The 18,100-nt window shown below is 37.2% G+C and overlaps 1 protein-coding gene across 1 annotated transcript in view; it reads right to left on the bottom strand.

Annotated features, from left to right (window-relative positions):
- The window catches only part of LOC122809199 (alpha-tectorin-like), a 1,556,410-nt gene that overhangs the window by 1,370,078 nt on the left and 168,232 nt on the right, over positions 1 to 18,100 (bottom strand). Inside the window, exon 5 of the mRNA XM_044080507.1 lies at positions 10,562 to 10,843. Within this exon, the coding sequence (XP_043936442.1) occupies positions 10,562 to 10,843 (282 nt within the window). The remainder of the gene's footprint in view (positions 1 to 10,561; positions 10,844 to 18,100) is intronic.

Raw genomic sequence — 18,100 nt, 5'->3', positions numbered from 1 at the left:
AACCCCCGATAAACAAATAGAACAACAATCTGATACAAGTGCAGCAATCTAGCTTTTATATACCAACTAAAATACACCCTCTAACCATTTAAAACTGATAGCAAATGCATAGCTAACCAAGAAAATGCTAAAGATATTAAGCATTGTTAAAATATTCTTACTCTTTTAAAAGTAATATGCACATAAAATGGTAGAAAAGCACATACCAAAATAATGAATTCTTTTTTTTTACTAATTTTCTTAAGATTTCTTCTACATACTTTTCAGCTACACTATTGAACAATACTATAACTCTAAACATAGCAGAAATCAAATATTATCTAACATCTGATTTTTGTAAATATGGAATGGAATGGGGTCTGTTTTTTTATTATTATTTTAACTTTCACACTACAATTCAATACCCAACCCCACTATGCATGATAGGAATTATATCAGCTACCCAATGCCAGTATATTCCATTTATTCTGTATTTATTTTGAGTTTGGCAAGGCTCAATTGACAAATTCACCACCGTAACAGGAACAGGCAAGCAAAAACTGAGGGTGATGCTACTCAATGCTTGAAGTCTAAATCTCAAAATGCACTCACTCAAGGCACTCCTTAAAATGGAGAACACCAATATCTGTGCAGTGACTGAGACCTGGTTCAAGGCTCCAGAGAGCACCCCTGTACTACCAGGCTATAACTCATACCACACTTTTCGGCCATGTAACCTGGACCGGAACACCAAAGGTGGAGGTGTGTCCATATTCATTAAGGATATCCACACCTCCAGGCTAGTTGCTCAGCATAATGTAGCCGAGGTTATCCAAGTGCAACTGACTCTGGGCAAAACTGCAATCCAAATTGTAGCTTGCTACAGATCACCCACCATGACCCAGGATTCCCACTCCTCTTTTCTTGATGTACCGGAAAATATTAGGGTTCAACCAAACACCCTAATAATGGGCGATTTCAACTACCCCACCATTAACTGGGAAAACTACTCATGTACCAACTACTTCGCTCAACGCTTTCTGGAATTCATAAACTCCAATGCCCTGGATCAACTTATCCATACCCTCACCAGGGGCAACAATATCCTAGATCTAGGCATTACCAACATGAGTGACCAGTGTTCCACACCTGAAGTCAACACCTCATTGTTCCGATCTGCCCATAAGCTAATTACCCTAGATATCCACATCCTGCCCCCCCCCCCCCATTAAGGAAACCATGGTAAAAAATTTCTCCAAAGCCAACTTCATACTTCTTAAGACAGAAGTGGTTAACTTCATGACACCCATGCAGATGGACAATACAGTTACGACTATTGAATCCTACACAATTGCACTTTATAAGCACTTACATGAGTGCATGGAAAGTGCTATCCCAAACAGAACCAAGATGCTATCCTCCAAAAAAAGGAAGCCAATTTGGTGGTCCCCTGCCATAAACAAAATGTACAGCAGAAGGAAGAAACTGTTGCAAAAGAGAGTAAAATCCCATGAGTGGAGGAGCTCCCTGGTCAGCCTCAGTAAGAAGCTGCGATCCCTGATAAAATCCTCCAAAGCTAGTTACGAAAACAAAATCGCCATTGATTCTAAAGGCAACCACAAAGCATTCTATAGCTATGTCAAGAATCTCAATGGCAACACTCAGATCTGCTCTGAGTTACAGCACAATGGCACTAAATATATAGACCCAACTGATATTGCCAACATCCTGGCAGATAGGTTCAGTGCTAACTTTACCCTCCTCTCACCCCCTAAAGAGCCCATCTCTATACCAGAAGAATGCAAAGTTCCTGCAATCACAGCTGCACAGGTCAAAACCACACTCTCCAAAGCCAAGAACACAGCATCCATGGGACCAGACAACATCCCAGGCTGCGTTCTACATGAACTACAGAACAAACTGGCACCCAACCTAAGTACCATGTTAAGTCATAGCCTCACCTCAGGCTTTGTGCCTGCTGAATGGTGCCCAGTGACGGTTATCCCACTCCACAAGGGGGGAGCCATAGCAGACCCCGGGAACTTCCGCCCCATTAGCCTGATGAGCCTCGTCTGCAAGGCCATGGAACGTATTATCATGGAACTTATAAACAAAGACATTGGTAATCTCCAAACTCTGGACCCCACCCAGTTCGGGCTTGTAAAAGGCAGATCATGTCTCCTAAACCTGATAGACTTCCAGTCACCAAAGCCGTTGACAAGGGTAAGGTGGTTCACACAACCTATCTAGATCTTGCCAAGGCTTTCAACACCATCCCCCACTCTGGAATTGAAGATAAACTCACTAAACTTGGTATAAATCCCTATGTCACAAGATGGCTGGCCAACTGACTCACTGACAGAACCCACACTGTGAAAGTAGCAGACTCCAAATCAACTTCAGACCAGTGACAAGTGGAGTACCACAGGGTTCAGTCCTGGGTCCTCTCCTGTTTGGTATCTACTTCTCTGAAGTACAGGCTAACACAGAAGGTCTTTGGCTAATGAAGTTCGCAGATGACTGCAAACTAGGAGCCATAATCGAAACTCCTAACGATGTGAACATCCTACAAAAGGGCCTCACTGAGACAGATGCCTGGTGTCAAAGCCATGGCCTCAAGCTCAATGCCAAAAAGTGCATTGTCATCCCCTTTGATAAAAACTCTGTACCCATGAACTACAACATAGGCGGTAGTATACTTAACACCGGAAGTGTGATAAGAGACCTTGGGACACAGGTGGACAGTAGTAGTCTCTCCTTTGATAATCACATCACCACAGTAGTCAGGAAATCCTTCTACGTGGCACACCTCATCACAAAAGGTTTCTCATCAAGAAAAAAAGAGGTCATTGTTCCCCTCTACTCATCACTCATTAGACCCATTATAGAGTTGGTATGTACCTCACAAGACATCTACAACAATTGGAAAGGCCGAAGAAATACCTCACAAAGAGGATTACCAGCCTCAAACAGATGCCCTATGCAGACTGTCTCAAAAAACTCCAGCTTTACTCTGTCGCATATCGCCTACTCAGAGGTGATCTCTGCCTAACATACAAAGCTATGTCAAACCCAGAGCTGTTGGACATGCTCCACTTAAAGAAATCACAATCCCTCTGAGCTACATGCTCTAAGGACCTAAACCTTGTCACCACAATAAACAGAACATGCCTGAGGGATAGATTTCTGTCCCAGAGACTTCCCATACTCTGGAATAAACTACCTATCTATATCAAACAAAGCTCCTCATTAGCACTCTTCAAGAAAAATCTTGATGATGGGATGGAAAATAGGAAATTCACCCTGGGGATCACCTCTGTGGCTCTGCTCGACAATGGCACAGGAAAATAATTTTCTTGGGTGGCAAAAGCCAGGGTACCTTTTTGGCTGGGCTTGTATAGGCCCCAGGGCCGATAGCCTAGTACCTACCTATGAACCTATGAATCTATTTTAAGTTGTGTTTGTGTGTTCCATTTTATGATACAAATGAAGATAAATGTTTTACACCAATCTGAATGCTAAAAGTAATACAAATCATAATATCATTGAAATACTAATGAAACATAATGTCCTCTATCAGTAATATTTTATATTATAAATCAGTGTAAGGGATTTCTACCATAAAATAATACTTTATAAGGACCACCCATTATATTTTACTTAGAGTTTGTGATACGTGATACGTATCACGTTATATTTTATTTGGTGTTTATGAATGTATATTTATATATCTATTTGGACTCGTGTTAACAAATCTCAGATGTTTGATCAGGACCTCATCAAATGAGGTCATTAACATCAAGTCACTGACCTTGACAAATGATATACTGACCTTCTAGCTTATTGCACTAAATGTTTAGGGAACACTGGGTGAATTTTCCTATAAAATAAATTGATTTTGAATGATAATGGGAAGTTAGGAGAAACAGCATTTTTTCTCGATGCATGACTTTTGAATAAAATGTTTTATTGAGTTCTCTTTGAGCTTATTGCATCATTTATTTATTCTGAGGTAGTCTATTCTTTTTTCTGGAGTACTGCAGTGGTGTTGCTGCGGTAGCATTGTTGCCTCACAGTTAGACATTGCCCGTTTGATTCTCAGTTAGAGCGTCTTCTGTGTAGCGACATGCGTGAACGGGGGTTCCTTCATTGAAGGTTGTGCGTTAGGCCCGGCAAGCCAGCATGTAAAACTCTACTGCCAATCATTAGCGGACCGGAGTTCCGCTGTGGCGACCCCTAACCAGGAAAAGCTGAAAGACACAAACAAACAATTCTTTTTCTGGAGTAATTTTACAAGCTACTCTGTGGGAGGGCGAGCAGATCCTCTAGTGTCATGTGATTTTTTTTTTTTTTTTTTTTTTTTTTTATGATTTGTATTTTAAGCTATTTTGCAGAATGGGAGAGTCCATTTTCTAGGAGAAAGTGTGAAATTCCTTTAAATTTTGAGGAAGATTTTGGGTCTTGCACTTACAAGCAAGTAAGCATTTTGGGGCCCTCAGCAAATATCAATTTGGGGGCCCCCTAGGCACTTTCAGTCTAAGTATCACCCTGTCACTGCCACCACTTCTATCCATCTTTTTAGTTCATGCTGCAGGCATTTAGGAGTAGTACACACAGACTGACCTGTAGCTACAATTATCTTATTACAACAGGCATACATACCACACTGTGTTGGCCAATCGCACAAAGGGACATTTTACAGTTACTGGCACTTAGGTGTAACAAGGATACATTACAACAACTCTATGTACAGGAGAGAACTAATGTGCAATGGAACCCTAGGCACTACTTGCTGTTTCAGCCCCCACCAAAAAAAAAAAACAACCACCCTCCAGAGTTCCCCCATGTTGGGCTTCCCACTTATGCACAATACTTTTTTTTCTTCCATTTCTCACATTTTACCTTTTTTCTTCAGCTTTTTCAAGAAGCCATAACTTTATATATGCTCTAAAGTGCTTTTTAAGTTTATTTATTTATTTTTTACCCAATGATGGCTTGAGCAGAAATGATGATTAAGGAAAGAAATTCAATGTTGCTGTTCAGCTTTAGTTTTCCTTCAGTCTTTTCAATATACTTTCTTGACCAAGACAGCACAGTAATAACCATTTAGGAAATAACTCAATTAAGCCGGTGCCCCCAGAAGCTAGAGCATTTCCCAACCTTTTTATCCAAAAGTGGCGTAAACAAAAATCGTGAGTAAGAAAAAAGAATTTCAGTCTTATTTTTATCTTTCAGTGAAGACAAGTTGTACCCAAGGCTTAAAATTCAAAGCTGACAAAAATAGTAGCTCAAAATAAATTAACAAGTCAGTTGTTGTGAGGATACACAGATCATGTACGGGAATACTGCCTGCCTCCCTAATCCTCCCAAAAAGACAGTCACTGCCTATGCAGCCCTCTGGTGTTAGACTGGGATGAAAGCAGTGATTCAAATGGCCACAGTCATATATTTCAAGTGACTGCTGAAATACATATACATAGCATGCCTACTTACTCTTCGATCCTAACCCCCAAAGGCAACCAGCTGTATATGTGCCTGATGTTTGATTGTGAGGAAAGTGAAAATAAATAATGATTGCAATAATGTATTCTACTTTGCTGCTACCAGGCAGTATACTGCCCCTACAGGAGCTAAAGTAACTTTCTTTGTATACCTCTGAGGTCTGTTAGAAAAGTTAAGGAAATGATAACTACACAATCCCCAGCACCCTCATAACCTACGGTAAATTTCTGTACACAAGCATCTGAGCAGGGATGTTTTAGAATGTTTGTGGTTGAGGACAAAGGCTATTATCAGTTTTATCCTAACAGGGTCATATAATAACTCCATTCAGGCTAAAGAGTGCGATCAGAAAATGAAAGCATTTTTTTCTCGTCATTTTTCCTCAACCAAAAACAGCTTTTTTGGGGTCCCCACAGTCAAGGATGATTAAGGGAGCCTCCTGTATCCATTTATACAGTTTAGGGAGTGGGGGCCACCAGATTCCTAGAAGATCTAAGTGTCTGAATACTCTGTGATATATTTTATGCTTTACTTTTGAAATATAATCACTTGTTAGTTACATTTTTATTGATACCCTGAAGAATAATGTGTGCGTTCCGGCATTATTGGATATGTGCATTGATAAAAATCTGTGATATTTTTTACACACACACACACACACACACACACACACACACACACACACACACACACACACACACACACACACACACACCACAAAAATGCTAATTTTGTACTTATTTCAGCAAGTACATTGTACAACACTAGTACTACACAAGATCAGTGACTGCGTTTAGCAGTCATCAAACAGCAACAGGGGTAAGTCACTTTTATTTACCTCAGTGAGGAGTAAATTAATACCTATCACTATCCCTGATTTCACAGATATTCCTGATTTTGTCTCATAATTTTGCTCTATCACAATAAATCCAGTCATCAGATTTTTATACTTAGTCTAAAAATGCATGTTGATGCAAAATGTGTTATTATAGTAACTTTTTAAATGAATTAGAGTAATATATAAAATGTGTTCCTCATTTTAAGACTTTATTATGCTATTATTTTTATCACTGAACAGAATTCTTCAGCAAAGATGTTGAGAGTTACAGTATCAGTTGTTCTGCCAGTATGTATAAAAACCTTGAAAGAGAAACCATTTCTGTAGATTAGAAGCATCAGCTCTTCTTACTGCTGTGGTGGTGCTGCGGCAGCGATGTCGCCTCACAGTAAGACGTTGTCTTGTTTGATTCTCAGCTAAAGCGTCTTCTGTGTGGAGACATGCGTGAATGGGTGTACCTTCGTTGAAGGCTGTGTGTCAGGGCTGGCAACTCGGTATGTAAAAATCTACTGCCAATCATTAGCAGACTGGAGTTCCACTGTGGCAACCCCTAACCGGGAAAAGCCGAAAGATACATCAAGAAGCATCAGCTCTTCTTAAACTCCACAGTTTGCAATGAGATCGGTCACCCTGGGCTGCTGATCTCTGCAGTGCTTACTTTGCTTATGTTCATTACAGCTTTGTCCTACCTAACAGGGTCATATCACAGTCCTGTTCAGGTTAAAGAGTATAACTGAAACTTAATACATTTTTTCTCTTCATTTTTCCCCAACCAACAGCAGTTTTTGTGGGGCCCCCACACAGTCATTGATGATTAAGCGGCCCCTCCAGCCACAGTTATTGCAGGTACCTAAAACTGGCTATGTTGTTAATTTTAGTGAAGAGGATGTCCACCATCAGGGCTTAACCTAGGCCGGGGCATTATCTCATTGGTAAAATATGTAATGAAATTGTAAAGCTTGTTACTTGACAGAATACTGTTACTATAACTAAAGATGTTGGAATTGTGAAGGAGATAAATATGAGTTATTATTACTTACCTGCTTTATTAAGTATACAAGATTGCTGTACTAGCTTTTGTTGGTTTGACAGACATATTACAAAATATCAAGATAAGATAACTTGCTGTGGTTGGGGGCCCCCCCATGACCAGGGGGCCCCCAGCGACCGCAGGGTTCGCTGGTGCCTAAAACCGGCTATGCTTACAAGATAGATATTTTTATGAGTAATGTTTCTGTGAGGTAAGTATGATTTTTTAATTTAGTGAAAACATATTTTTGTGCTTTTACTGCTATATTTTGTATATTTCCCTTTCTTAATGCACACGCTGAATTTAGTGCAAGTTTTTCCTTTTCAAGTTGTTTGGTGGTTGATAGTGTCACAGCTGCTATCCTTTGTTTCACAAAAAGTTCTTTCAATTTCTCATTAGGGTTTGTTAGTAGCCATTTATTTCTTGTGATTATATAAGGGTAAGAGATTTCATTGAGGAGATACATTTCTTTTTCCTCTGTATGTAGTGCAATTTCTTGTGCATTATGCTGAAGGGTGATATAGGCAGACACATTTGTATGCATATCTGCATATATACTGAGAGAGAGAGTGTGTGTGTGTGTGTGTGTGTGTGTGTGTGTGTGTGTGTGTGTGTGTGTGTGTGTGTGTGTGTGTATGCATGTGCGCATAAGCGCTCATGTGCCCAAGCACATGCCCAAATGTAGGCATATGTAAACTTCTATTATTTTATTACGGAAGGACTTGTACAGTATAAAAGCATATATAAATTAAACATCTTAAACGCTCATTACCAACCTCTTTCAAAATGAATGCTAGCTTTACTCATTTGATAATAGTATGGCCTTGAATATCAAAAATTAATCAAATCTGACATCTTCCTCACAAGTGATGTGCTAACATGTTTGTGTTTGTTTATGTGTGTGTAACACCTGTGCATACAAACATCTATGTATATGCATCACACAGACAAGGCCAAGTCTGTGTTTTTTTCCTTGCATCTAATAAAGGTTTGTCGTGTATTTTGGAGTGCCGGAGTCTGTTGTTGCTTAAATATTTTTCTTTTATCCATTTGTATTCAGGCACCACTGAAAGCTATGCATACCTGTGTGTGTGTGTGTGTGTGTGTGTGTGTGTGTGTGTGTGTGTGTGTGTGTGTGTGTGTGTGTGTGTGTGTGTGTGCGTGTGTGTTTTCATGTTATTATCCTGTGATGTAATTTGTCAAATATCAAGATTGCTCCCTGCCTGAATTTGTAAACTAAGCTGATTCATGAGGAAGCTTTCAACTAATACCATCTTTTTCCCACTCTTTGAAGCTCTAAACATGTTTAAGTTATAGCTGGCTTGTTTCTCACTTTCATCGCTCCTTTGAACTGTATTATCTCTATTGTACTTTTAGTAAATGAGGGGCACTTGGCCTTGCCCCTAGTCTTATTCATATTTTCTGCACATGGATAGGAAGAGCACAGGAAATCAGCACAACCTGCAAACTCATTAACACCTATGTGATGTAATGCCACGCCTCTAACAGCCTACAGTCATCTTGCATTTTCGGAGCATTTTCTGAAAAATAAACTTAAAAAGCATAAGATAAAAATGTAAATAGTTTGTGAACAACAAAAGCTATTGAAACTCTACAAATATTCATGTTATCAGTAAGAATTATTTATATATGTATATATATATATATATATATATATATATATATATATATATATATATATATAAATGTACTCAACCCCAAATTATATTTTTTGTAAGCTTTTTAAAACACATTTTCATATGTTGAAAACTGTACAGCCTACATATATATTGTTAGAACATTTTTGTTAACCAGCCATAAGTTTTCACATGATAACAAGAAATTCCTCTATAAGTGCATGCTTGTTGAGATATTTACAGAAATATGAAACCATATGCTTAATTGTATAATTAGAAAAACAAATAATACTGGATATAAGATATGCTTACACTGGAAATATCAATGACAGTTTTCTTTAACAGCATCTAAGATTTCACTTAATGTAATGTCTCAGTTTGTAAGTGACTTAATTTTTGAAGTATTAAGTACATATGACAATACTTCTTATTTTAATATTTATTAACAAGCAACTAGAAGTGTTTCCAGTATAGTGTGATATAGACCAGCATAGACAGTGAATTGTCCTGTCTCCCACACTGGTGTTTCATACCATACAGCTCAATAAAATGTAGGTCTGTCATTCATGAAAATATGAGCATAAGTATGAAAACATGATACTAAGTGACAAACAAAGCTTAATTTCTCCCCTGCAGGACATCCTAGGGTAACACTCTTAGTGTCATTCTGTTAATATCTTGCCCTTTCTAATAGTGCTTATTATTAGTTGGTAAGTTGCTTAGTTAAAGAAGCCATGCCCAAGTAAGTTCTAGCTGCCATAACTGGAAATATACAAAAAAGAAGTTTTAAGCTTGAGTGAGTTAATCTTGACCTCTGAGTACACTAAACGTACACCAATTGCACATGGACTGTATTCAAGAACATCCCTGTCACATGTTTTGTGCTTTCTATTCACTAAGTGTGATTATACTAAGTGTACACATAACCTACACGTTGTTGTAACTTATAAATCCTCCCCCCCTGATATTTAAGGCTATAAGAACATCAGCAGGAAAAGTAAAATTAGTATGAAGAATGTGGGAGTTAAATCAGTAGGAAAACTAAAATGAGGAAGAAGAAGATGTGAGTTATGCTCGTGTTGTCTATTAACTGAGAATGGTGTACACTCAGTACAGGTGACCATGAATCCACCTATCTGAAAGGGATGGGGAGACTTCACCAGAAAATTAACAACCCTCATTTACAATAATTATACAACACAGTTTTAGTGGCTTCCATATAATCAACAGTGCATTTGATGGAATTCTGTTTTACTGGCATTGCAGATTCCTTGTAGAAATATTAAACTCCATTTTGTTCTTTATATGAAAAATAACATTTAAATATTCTAAGCTCTTCTGAAGAAAAAAGTAAAATCTTTTTTCATTTACCTGAAAATACATAACTTTGCCCCACAAATACCCAGCTATGTCCTAAAATGATATAGTAGAGCTACTACTACTACTACTACTAATAATAATAATAATAATAATAATAATAATAATAATAATAATAATGTGATAATACAAATCCATTATCCAGTGTTAAAATTAGTACACTAGACAAAGAAGCAGAACATTATTTTAATTTCTTACCTTTCTTGATGTTGAGCCATAGTAGGCTACCCTGTCCCAAGTTGCCATAAATACCATTTTTGCAGTGAATTGAATATCTGGGAAATATTTTTTGACATCTGCAGTGGCCATAGTTAGCAGCTCCTCTTTTTTGCTTTCTCTGTAGTAGATATCACCATACAATCCATTGTTAACATCTGCCCAGAATGGAGCCACAAATGCTCGTCCATCTGTCAGTGGAAATGCATCAGGTGTATACTGTGTTACTGCTACTCCAAAGGAAACAACACCATTATTGTTCACCTAAGTAAGTGAGAACATCCAAGTTTAGTGAGCATGTGCAGACAGCTGCCCTGTTGATAATACATTAACCCTAGAGTCTATCAAGAATTTACAAAAAGAGTGCAATAAAGGGCATAAAACAGACAAAATATTAACCACTCCAAAATGATTCAACTAAGCATTTAATAAATATGGGTTTACCATATTCATTAAAAAAGAGACAGAAACTTTTTCAGCACAAATGATAAACTCCAACACTTAAGAAGACAAAATTCATAACATGATCAATTTTGGTCAGCAAATCACAAGTCATGTCTTGGAAATTAAGAACCACCCTTAGATAAAATAAATAACAGTTACATGAAATGTGACTATGAAACACAGTGATTAAACACTGTAATAAAACTGTTTTAAAACACTGCATTTTAATAATTTGTTTGCAAAATACTTTGCAAATTGTCATTTCAAGCATCTCAGTTTGAGAATGCTTTTGATACTCTTAAATTCATTTAAGCCTGGTGGACAGTTAGCTTGGCAAGTAAGTCACCACAACTCATCATCTTCTAGTCCACTCTCAGTATCACTAACTCTGCCATCTTTAGTGAATTATTCAGTTACCCCAATGAGAATTTTTGAATGATATGCTTTCTGAACTGTATTGATACAAACAACACACACACACACACACACACACACACACACACACACACACACACACACACACACACACACACGCACATGTTTACTTAGTGCAATATATTACACCACAGCAACAACTGTGTGGTATGTGGAATTGTGGATCTTAAGCACTGTGATAGGAGGACTTCAAACACATGCCCTGAATAGAGAAAGCTATGACCCTTCCTTGCCATAATGAAGGAATGTAATCAGAAGGGAGACACGGGCAGATTCTTGGAGATGAGAGACAGAGTTTGAGAGACAGGCACACAACTAAGAGAGCTCAAGTTAGAGACAATTGTCTCTTGCAGGGGAGGGAGAGACAGAGAGAGAGAGAGAAAGAGATTACATTTAGAAAAGAAGGTAAATCTGCGGTGAGTCTCTTATTCATCTTACAAATCATCTTGAAGACAATGAATTGAAATTATGGACAATAATGTAGGGTTGAGTATACAAACTTTGCTTTGAAGAAGGGGTGTGTGTGTGACTTTAAAGTCTTTGTAATAAGTTTTGATACAGTACAATAATGAAGCATTAATGACAAAAGGTATTCTTAAATGCTGAAGTAAAGTTATTTTACACCTGCTGCATGCATTCTGTGCAGGTTACTGATATGTTCTAAATGTAGAGATTTCTTTTCTTCTTGGGGAGATGGGCTGCAGAGGCTTGAGAAATTAAATTATAATGTTGAATGAAGTTTAGTAAGTGGTCACTCATCCAATACTTCTTCACAATGCAACATCTAATGAAGAATGTGGGCAAAATGTTATTTCTATCACAGGTAACCACAATGGGACCCACAATGAGAATACTTCTGAAATACTGTGTGAATTTCAGAGTGTGCACTGAAAAAAGGGTAAGAAAGCAACCTTACAAAAGATGCATTGGTTAAAGGATTCACAGTTGTGAATGAACAGAGACTTTATGCTTCTTTTTGCCATACCCAAAACAAAGAGCCATAAACAAAAATTGGACTCTAAGACAGAAGTTCAATAATTACTAAATAAAGTTTAAAAGAACTGCATGAGAAACAATGATATCATGACAAGTATTAGGAATTTATTAACATTTTTATTATAATCATCACATTTAAAACACTGATGTGACATATATGTGATAATAGAAAAGAAAGCAAACCATGGTAACCTTTTCTATTGTTGTTTTGATGCAATATTTATATATGATTTCTTTTTAACAATTTTAATTTGACCAACATTCCCTAGGTTGCTCAATTCCTGCCTTCCCTTAAACCTCACTTCTTCTCCTAAACATTGACCTCCATTTATTGCTCTCTCAGATTAAACTTATTTCTGCATAATTTGTTCCTTCACTTTTCTAAAGATCTCACCTCCCATTCTTTAATCTCCTTTACAATATTCAGTACCTCAGTTGCAGTTGGTTTAGATTTTGATTTTTCAAGCAATTATTTGTTCAGAAATATCACCTTTACTGAATAGCCACACTGTTTCTTATTCACAAAATTGAGTCATATCAGTTTGATGGCATATCATTTTGCAATACATTTTCCATGTTCCCTTAAATTTTAATACTTTAGAATAGACATATTGTCAACATTATATCATTGTTATGCTACTACATTGAAAAATTAGTATATCGTTCTCATGCCCAAACAACTTTATTTTGTAGTAATGATTGCCTGCCTCTAAAAAACCATGGGGGTCCTTCCTCTCCTTGCATAAGCACTTTATTGCATTGCCAGTCATGGCAACCACTTTTCCATCAGTCTCTTTCCTTTTCTACTTCCTAGTAATACTGTTTCCTGTGTATGCAACTTATAAATTAATTCCTGCACCTCCTCTTTCTTGGGTGAGTTTACCTTTTTCCAAATGTAAATTATGTCCTTTCTCACTGCTGCTAGTACATTCCAAGTTATGCTTTCTTAACCATTAGGCATTTACCATCTTGTGATACACCCTAAAAGAACAGTGCCTGTGTGAGCTGAGCCTCTTTTTGCCACAACCAGTTTAGCAGCCATCTTAAATAATTCCTAATTTCTTGCAGATCAGGACATTCCTAAAAGATATGTGCCCTGGAGCTACGGGTGGAGAGACCCTTCTTCACATCTTCAGCATGTACTCACTCCTGGATATATCTTGTTCAACTTATTGGGGTGTAAAAGTATTTATTCAAACATCTCCAAACAAAACTAGGAAAATCCCTTAATTCTATCACATCTATCAATGCAACATACATTTCTTCACCTTTCCTTTTTGGGGTCTACTTCTTCAACCTTGCTTTCTAACTAATTTCTACATTTCTTATCTGTTTTAGTTTTAATATTATGTATTGCTCTATAAGCTTGTAAAAATATATATTCTTTGGTTTCCAATCACTGCTCTGCAGATTTTCTAATGATTTACCTCAGAGCAGAGTACTTGTTTGTCCTATATTCTCTTATTCTGTCCTGATAATCACATCCCTTAGTCTTCTGTATATCAAGTTGTCTTTCTTTTTGTGATGATATTTTTCTTGAAACTTTTCCTATGAAATGAAGGACAGAACCTTTTCCAATTTTGATCAGGATCCAACTGCCAATTTGTTCTCTTACTGTTTGGCACTGTTTGGCACTCAGTTAACCTTACCTTGATTGGGGCATACTGATGTTTCCACTTGATCATAGCTGTATGATTCATAATCCAAGATAGGCTTGTACCTACAGTTATCTAGGGTTCTTTCACTATCTGTGTCTCATGCAGCTAGTACAAAACTTGTAGATTAGCTCCAAAGAGTTTCAACATTGATGCACCAATCTCCACCCATAATGGTCTATCCCCTCCACATATATCATAACATTAAAACCAGTTACAATGTTTTCCAGCAGGACCATGGGTCTGCTGTTCCCTGCAGTCTCTTAGCTTCATTAACCTGTCCAAGTCAATTGTTGGCTTGGATTGGCCACATAAAAATTTCGTTACCATATTTTTATGTTGCTGAAAAAGCACGTGCTGGAATTCAATAGGACCATCTGAAAGTTGTATAAAGCTAACAGCAGAACAACTGTTAGGCTTGTATTCTGTGATCTAACTCCAGATTTATGAGCTTTTATTTTTTTAACCATTCTGTGACAGTTTTTTTTTTTTTGTAGTTAAGTGTCATTTTCAACAAAGTAGGGGCTATTGGCACTCATATGTATGTTATAATACTTGTTTTAAATGGGTCTATATTAAATCAGCGAATGCTTAAAACAGCGAACTCTGATTTATCTACCCCATGTAAGCAAAATCTTACAATCCCGAACACTTGGAACAGTGATTTTTTTTTCCCCAGGGAAAAAAATCGCCGATCCACAGAAAATAAATAAAAACTTCAAAACATTACCTAAAGTGGGGGGCTTTGCCACCCACACCCCTCTACTTAAATATACCAACTCTGAGATCACACTACAGTGAGGAAAACGGAAAAGTAACAGAGGCGGGCAAGCAATTTCTTTTCCAAGGAAATCAGTTATATCCTGTTTCGCTATTTTGCTGCTTCGTGCTTTCAAGTTCAATCAAGACGCATTCTAAGGATTACGTCTTCGATTATATAATAGGAACCCTTTTAAAAATCTGCAGATATTTCCCATATATACTATGTGACAGAATATAATTTAGTGTTATTGCCTGATTCTTAGCCTCTTTCAACTTACAGCCCACTAATTGGATAAATGCCTGTAATATCTGAAATAGCTTCTCTACATGTTGATTGGGCTTATTCAGGTATATCAATAGCTCATTGGTGTACATCACTAATTTAGTAAAGAAATTCCCAACCATGCATCTTTCTATATCTGGCTGCTCGATTTCAATTGCTAAGGGCTCTAAATATAAAGCAAACAACAGTGGTGACAATAGGTTTCCCTGCCTTATGACTCTCCTAGTACAGAAATTGGTTGTCAGTTCTGCATTTACTTTTATATTCTTATTTGAGCTATGATATATGTTGTTCTGCAATGCTATCAGTTCTGTTGGGATCCAGAAGTCCTGTAATATGCTAAACAATTATTGCCATTTCCCTCTGTTGAACAGTTTCTCTGCATCTAAATTGAGTATCATCATTTGTGGTTTGGCTTGTCTGGTATGGTGAATAACTAAAATAATTTTTATTGCTTTATCAAATGTTTGCCTGCCCATATGATGTCACATTGGCCACTGTGTACTAAGTGCAGCATGAGCGTCACCAGATAGCAAGCAATTATTGAACAAAGATCTTCTAGTCTTGATTTGAAACTGATATTAGTCTCTACAAATTAACCAGTACTAGATCTTTACCTAGCTTTTGGGATGGCTGTGGTCACCATCCCTTGCCATGAAATTGGGATCCCTAATTTCTTAATCCCATTCATAAGATGTAACCATTTCTGTTCCATTGCATCTACCCCCTGCTTAACCTGAGCAGCATCCCCCCTCACTGCTTTATTCCACATTTCTTCCTACTCCCCAAGAACTATGAGTCTCACTAATGCTTGTACATTATAACTGATAACTTGAAGTTATTTATTTTTTTTTAAATTAGCCTGTCTGTCCAACCTTTATCTAGTGTTTCTTCTGTGTATAAACCTTGATAAAATTGTTGAAAACTCAGCAGAATATTATGTGGATCCTGTGTTAGTTTGCCTCAATATCTTTTATATTGTGCGCCACATTTCCATTTTTCTTGTCTTAATCTGATGGTCTGGATTCCTCTGTGACTTCAGGGAATTACCTACAAATGTTTTGCTATGATTTTCTTTGAAATTCACAGTAATTTCCTAACATGTTATCAATTTTAAAACAAATATATGTCACCTCTTTCTCAAAACCTGTTATTCCCCTACCTTATTAATTTTGTAAGTCTTTAAGCAATGCTTTCCATGTGCCCAGGGAAAATTTATGCGTTATCTATCAACTGAAATGTTTAATTGTTTAGCTATCAGGGCAATTGCAGTAATGGAAATGACTAAAATATCATAGTGCTGAATTCATATTTTACTAACTTTTCATGTTCAGCTTTATCCATATGTGTATCTTGAAGAATTACAATATACGAGGAACATTTTCATAACCAAGCCATCCTTCTTGCCCTAATTACACAACCCATTTACATTCCATTAAGTCACTTGCACAATGTGTACACATGAGCTTAGTTTCCCTTTGTACAGTCCTTATTTTATATTGCTTCTGCCTTTTATAACAGATCACAGTACTGTTGATTAACAAATTAATGTCCTCCAATATATCAAAGCCCTTTTGCTGACTGCCACAGTATCTTGTTTTTACTTTTATATTGGCAATTACTCATAGATTGTCACATACATAACACCATACATTTGTTAGAAGTTTACAATTTCTTATGACATTTGCAAGACATGATATAATAAACTTGAGTTACTCCATTTACATCACCCAGTATGCCATCTCCTAAGGTAGACTGATCCCCACACACACGATGGCCAAGATGGCTTTCCCCACCATGGAAGAAACCTCAGGACCATCTTCTGGCTGTGCTGCATTACTAAAAAATATGACCACCCCCTCCTCCACAATCACAATGAGTAATTATCAGTATTGATTTGTTTCATTCATTATCTCCTTTGGACGTATATCCTTACAGAACTCATATTTCTGTTATAAAACATTGTCAGTGCTGTCATATTATATCTTATCCTTAATTCACAAGCTTTGCTAGAGTTGTTAATAAAACAATGTCAGTGTGAATGTTGTATAGTATCACATTATAAATACTTCATGTTAGCTGGAAATTCATTGTATATACTGCCCATTGTAGTCGTCTCCTGATCATGCCTGTTCCTCTTTTCTGCTTTTCTTGTCTGTCATGGCCATTTTGTCTCTCACCAGACTGAATTTGAATAGTGGTAACAGATCTGTTGATGTCCCTGAAGCTTCATTCTGTGCCACTGGTCCCCCTCCCCCCTCTGTGCTCATGCCTCCATGCCTGCTAGACAGTTCCATTAGTCCCTCTCATTTAATTATTACCAGTGTTCTGATTCCAAATCAGTATATGTTTTAGCACCCATGGGAAATTATACTTTTTTAAAAAGATGAGTATAATATTTTAAATTTTAGATATGCAACATTGCAGTTTCATTGCAGGAATACATTTATTCCTCTTTCTATGTGCTTCCCCACTGAAATCATGCTCAACATATGTTGTCTTAAACCCACAGTACAGCTAATTCTCTTGTTGCCAAAGTTTAAGTAATAGTCTCTCTTTCAGCTCCAGTGTGGAAAATGCACAGTCAACTGCCTGGTTTTCTTATTATTTGTTTCCTGCCCTGGAAGGAAACCTTAATGAGCCATTTCTATTACCAGTTCATGTGCTGGAAAGCTAGTCCCTTCTTGTAGCAATTCCTGTAAAAAATCACTGCATCTCTTCCCTTTCTCTTTTCCAAAATGGCTGATAAATGAGGATTTTTCCTTCACAACCTGTATTCAGTCTCCACTATTTTAATTCCAGTTGTGCCAGTTACACTTGACTGTTGATGGTATGATTGTGGGCTTGCCCTAGGTTCTTTTGTTCAATTAGTGAATCTAACTGCTATGAGAGGGTTTGTTCAACTTCCCCAAACCAAATCACAAACTGCTTAAAATAGCCATTCAG

Source organism: Protopterus annectens, chromosome 8.part0 (genome assembly GCF_019279795.1).
Source record: "Protopterus annectens isolate FY-2018-M chromosome 8.part0, PAN1.0, whole genome shotgun sequence".
NCBI lineage: Eukaryota > Metazoa > Chordata > Ceratodontiformes > Protopteridae > Protopterus > Protopterus annectens.
The sequence above is the reverse complement of the archived record's forward strand: the minus strand, read 5'-3'. Positions and strand labels throughout refer to the sequence as shown.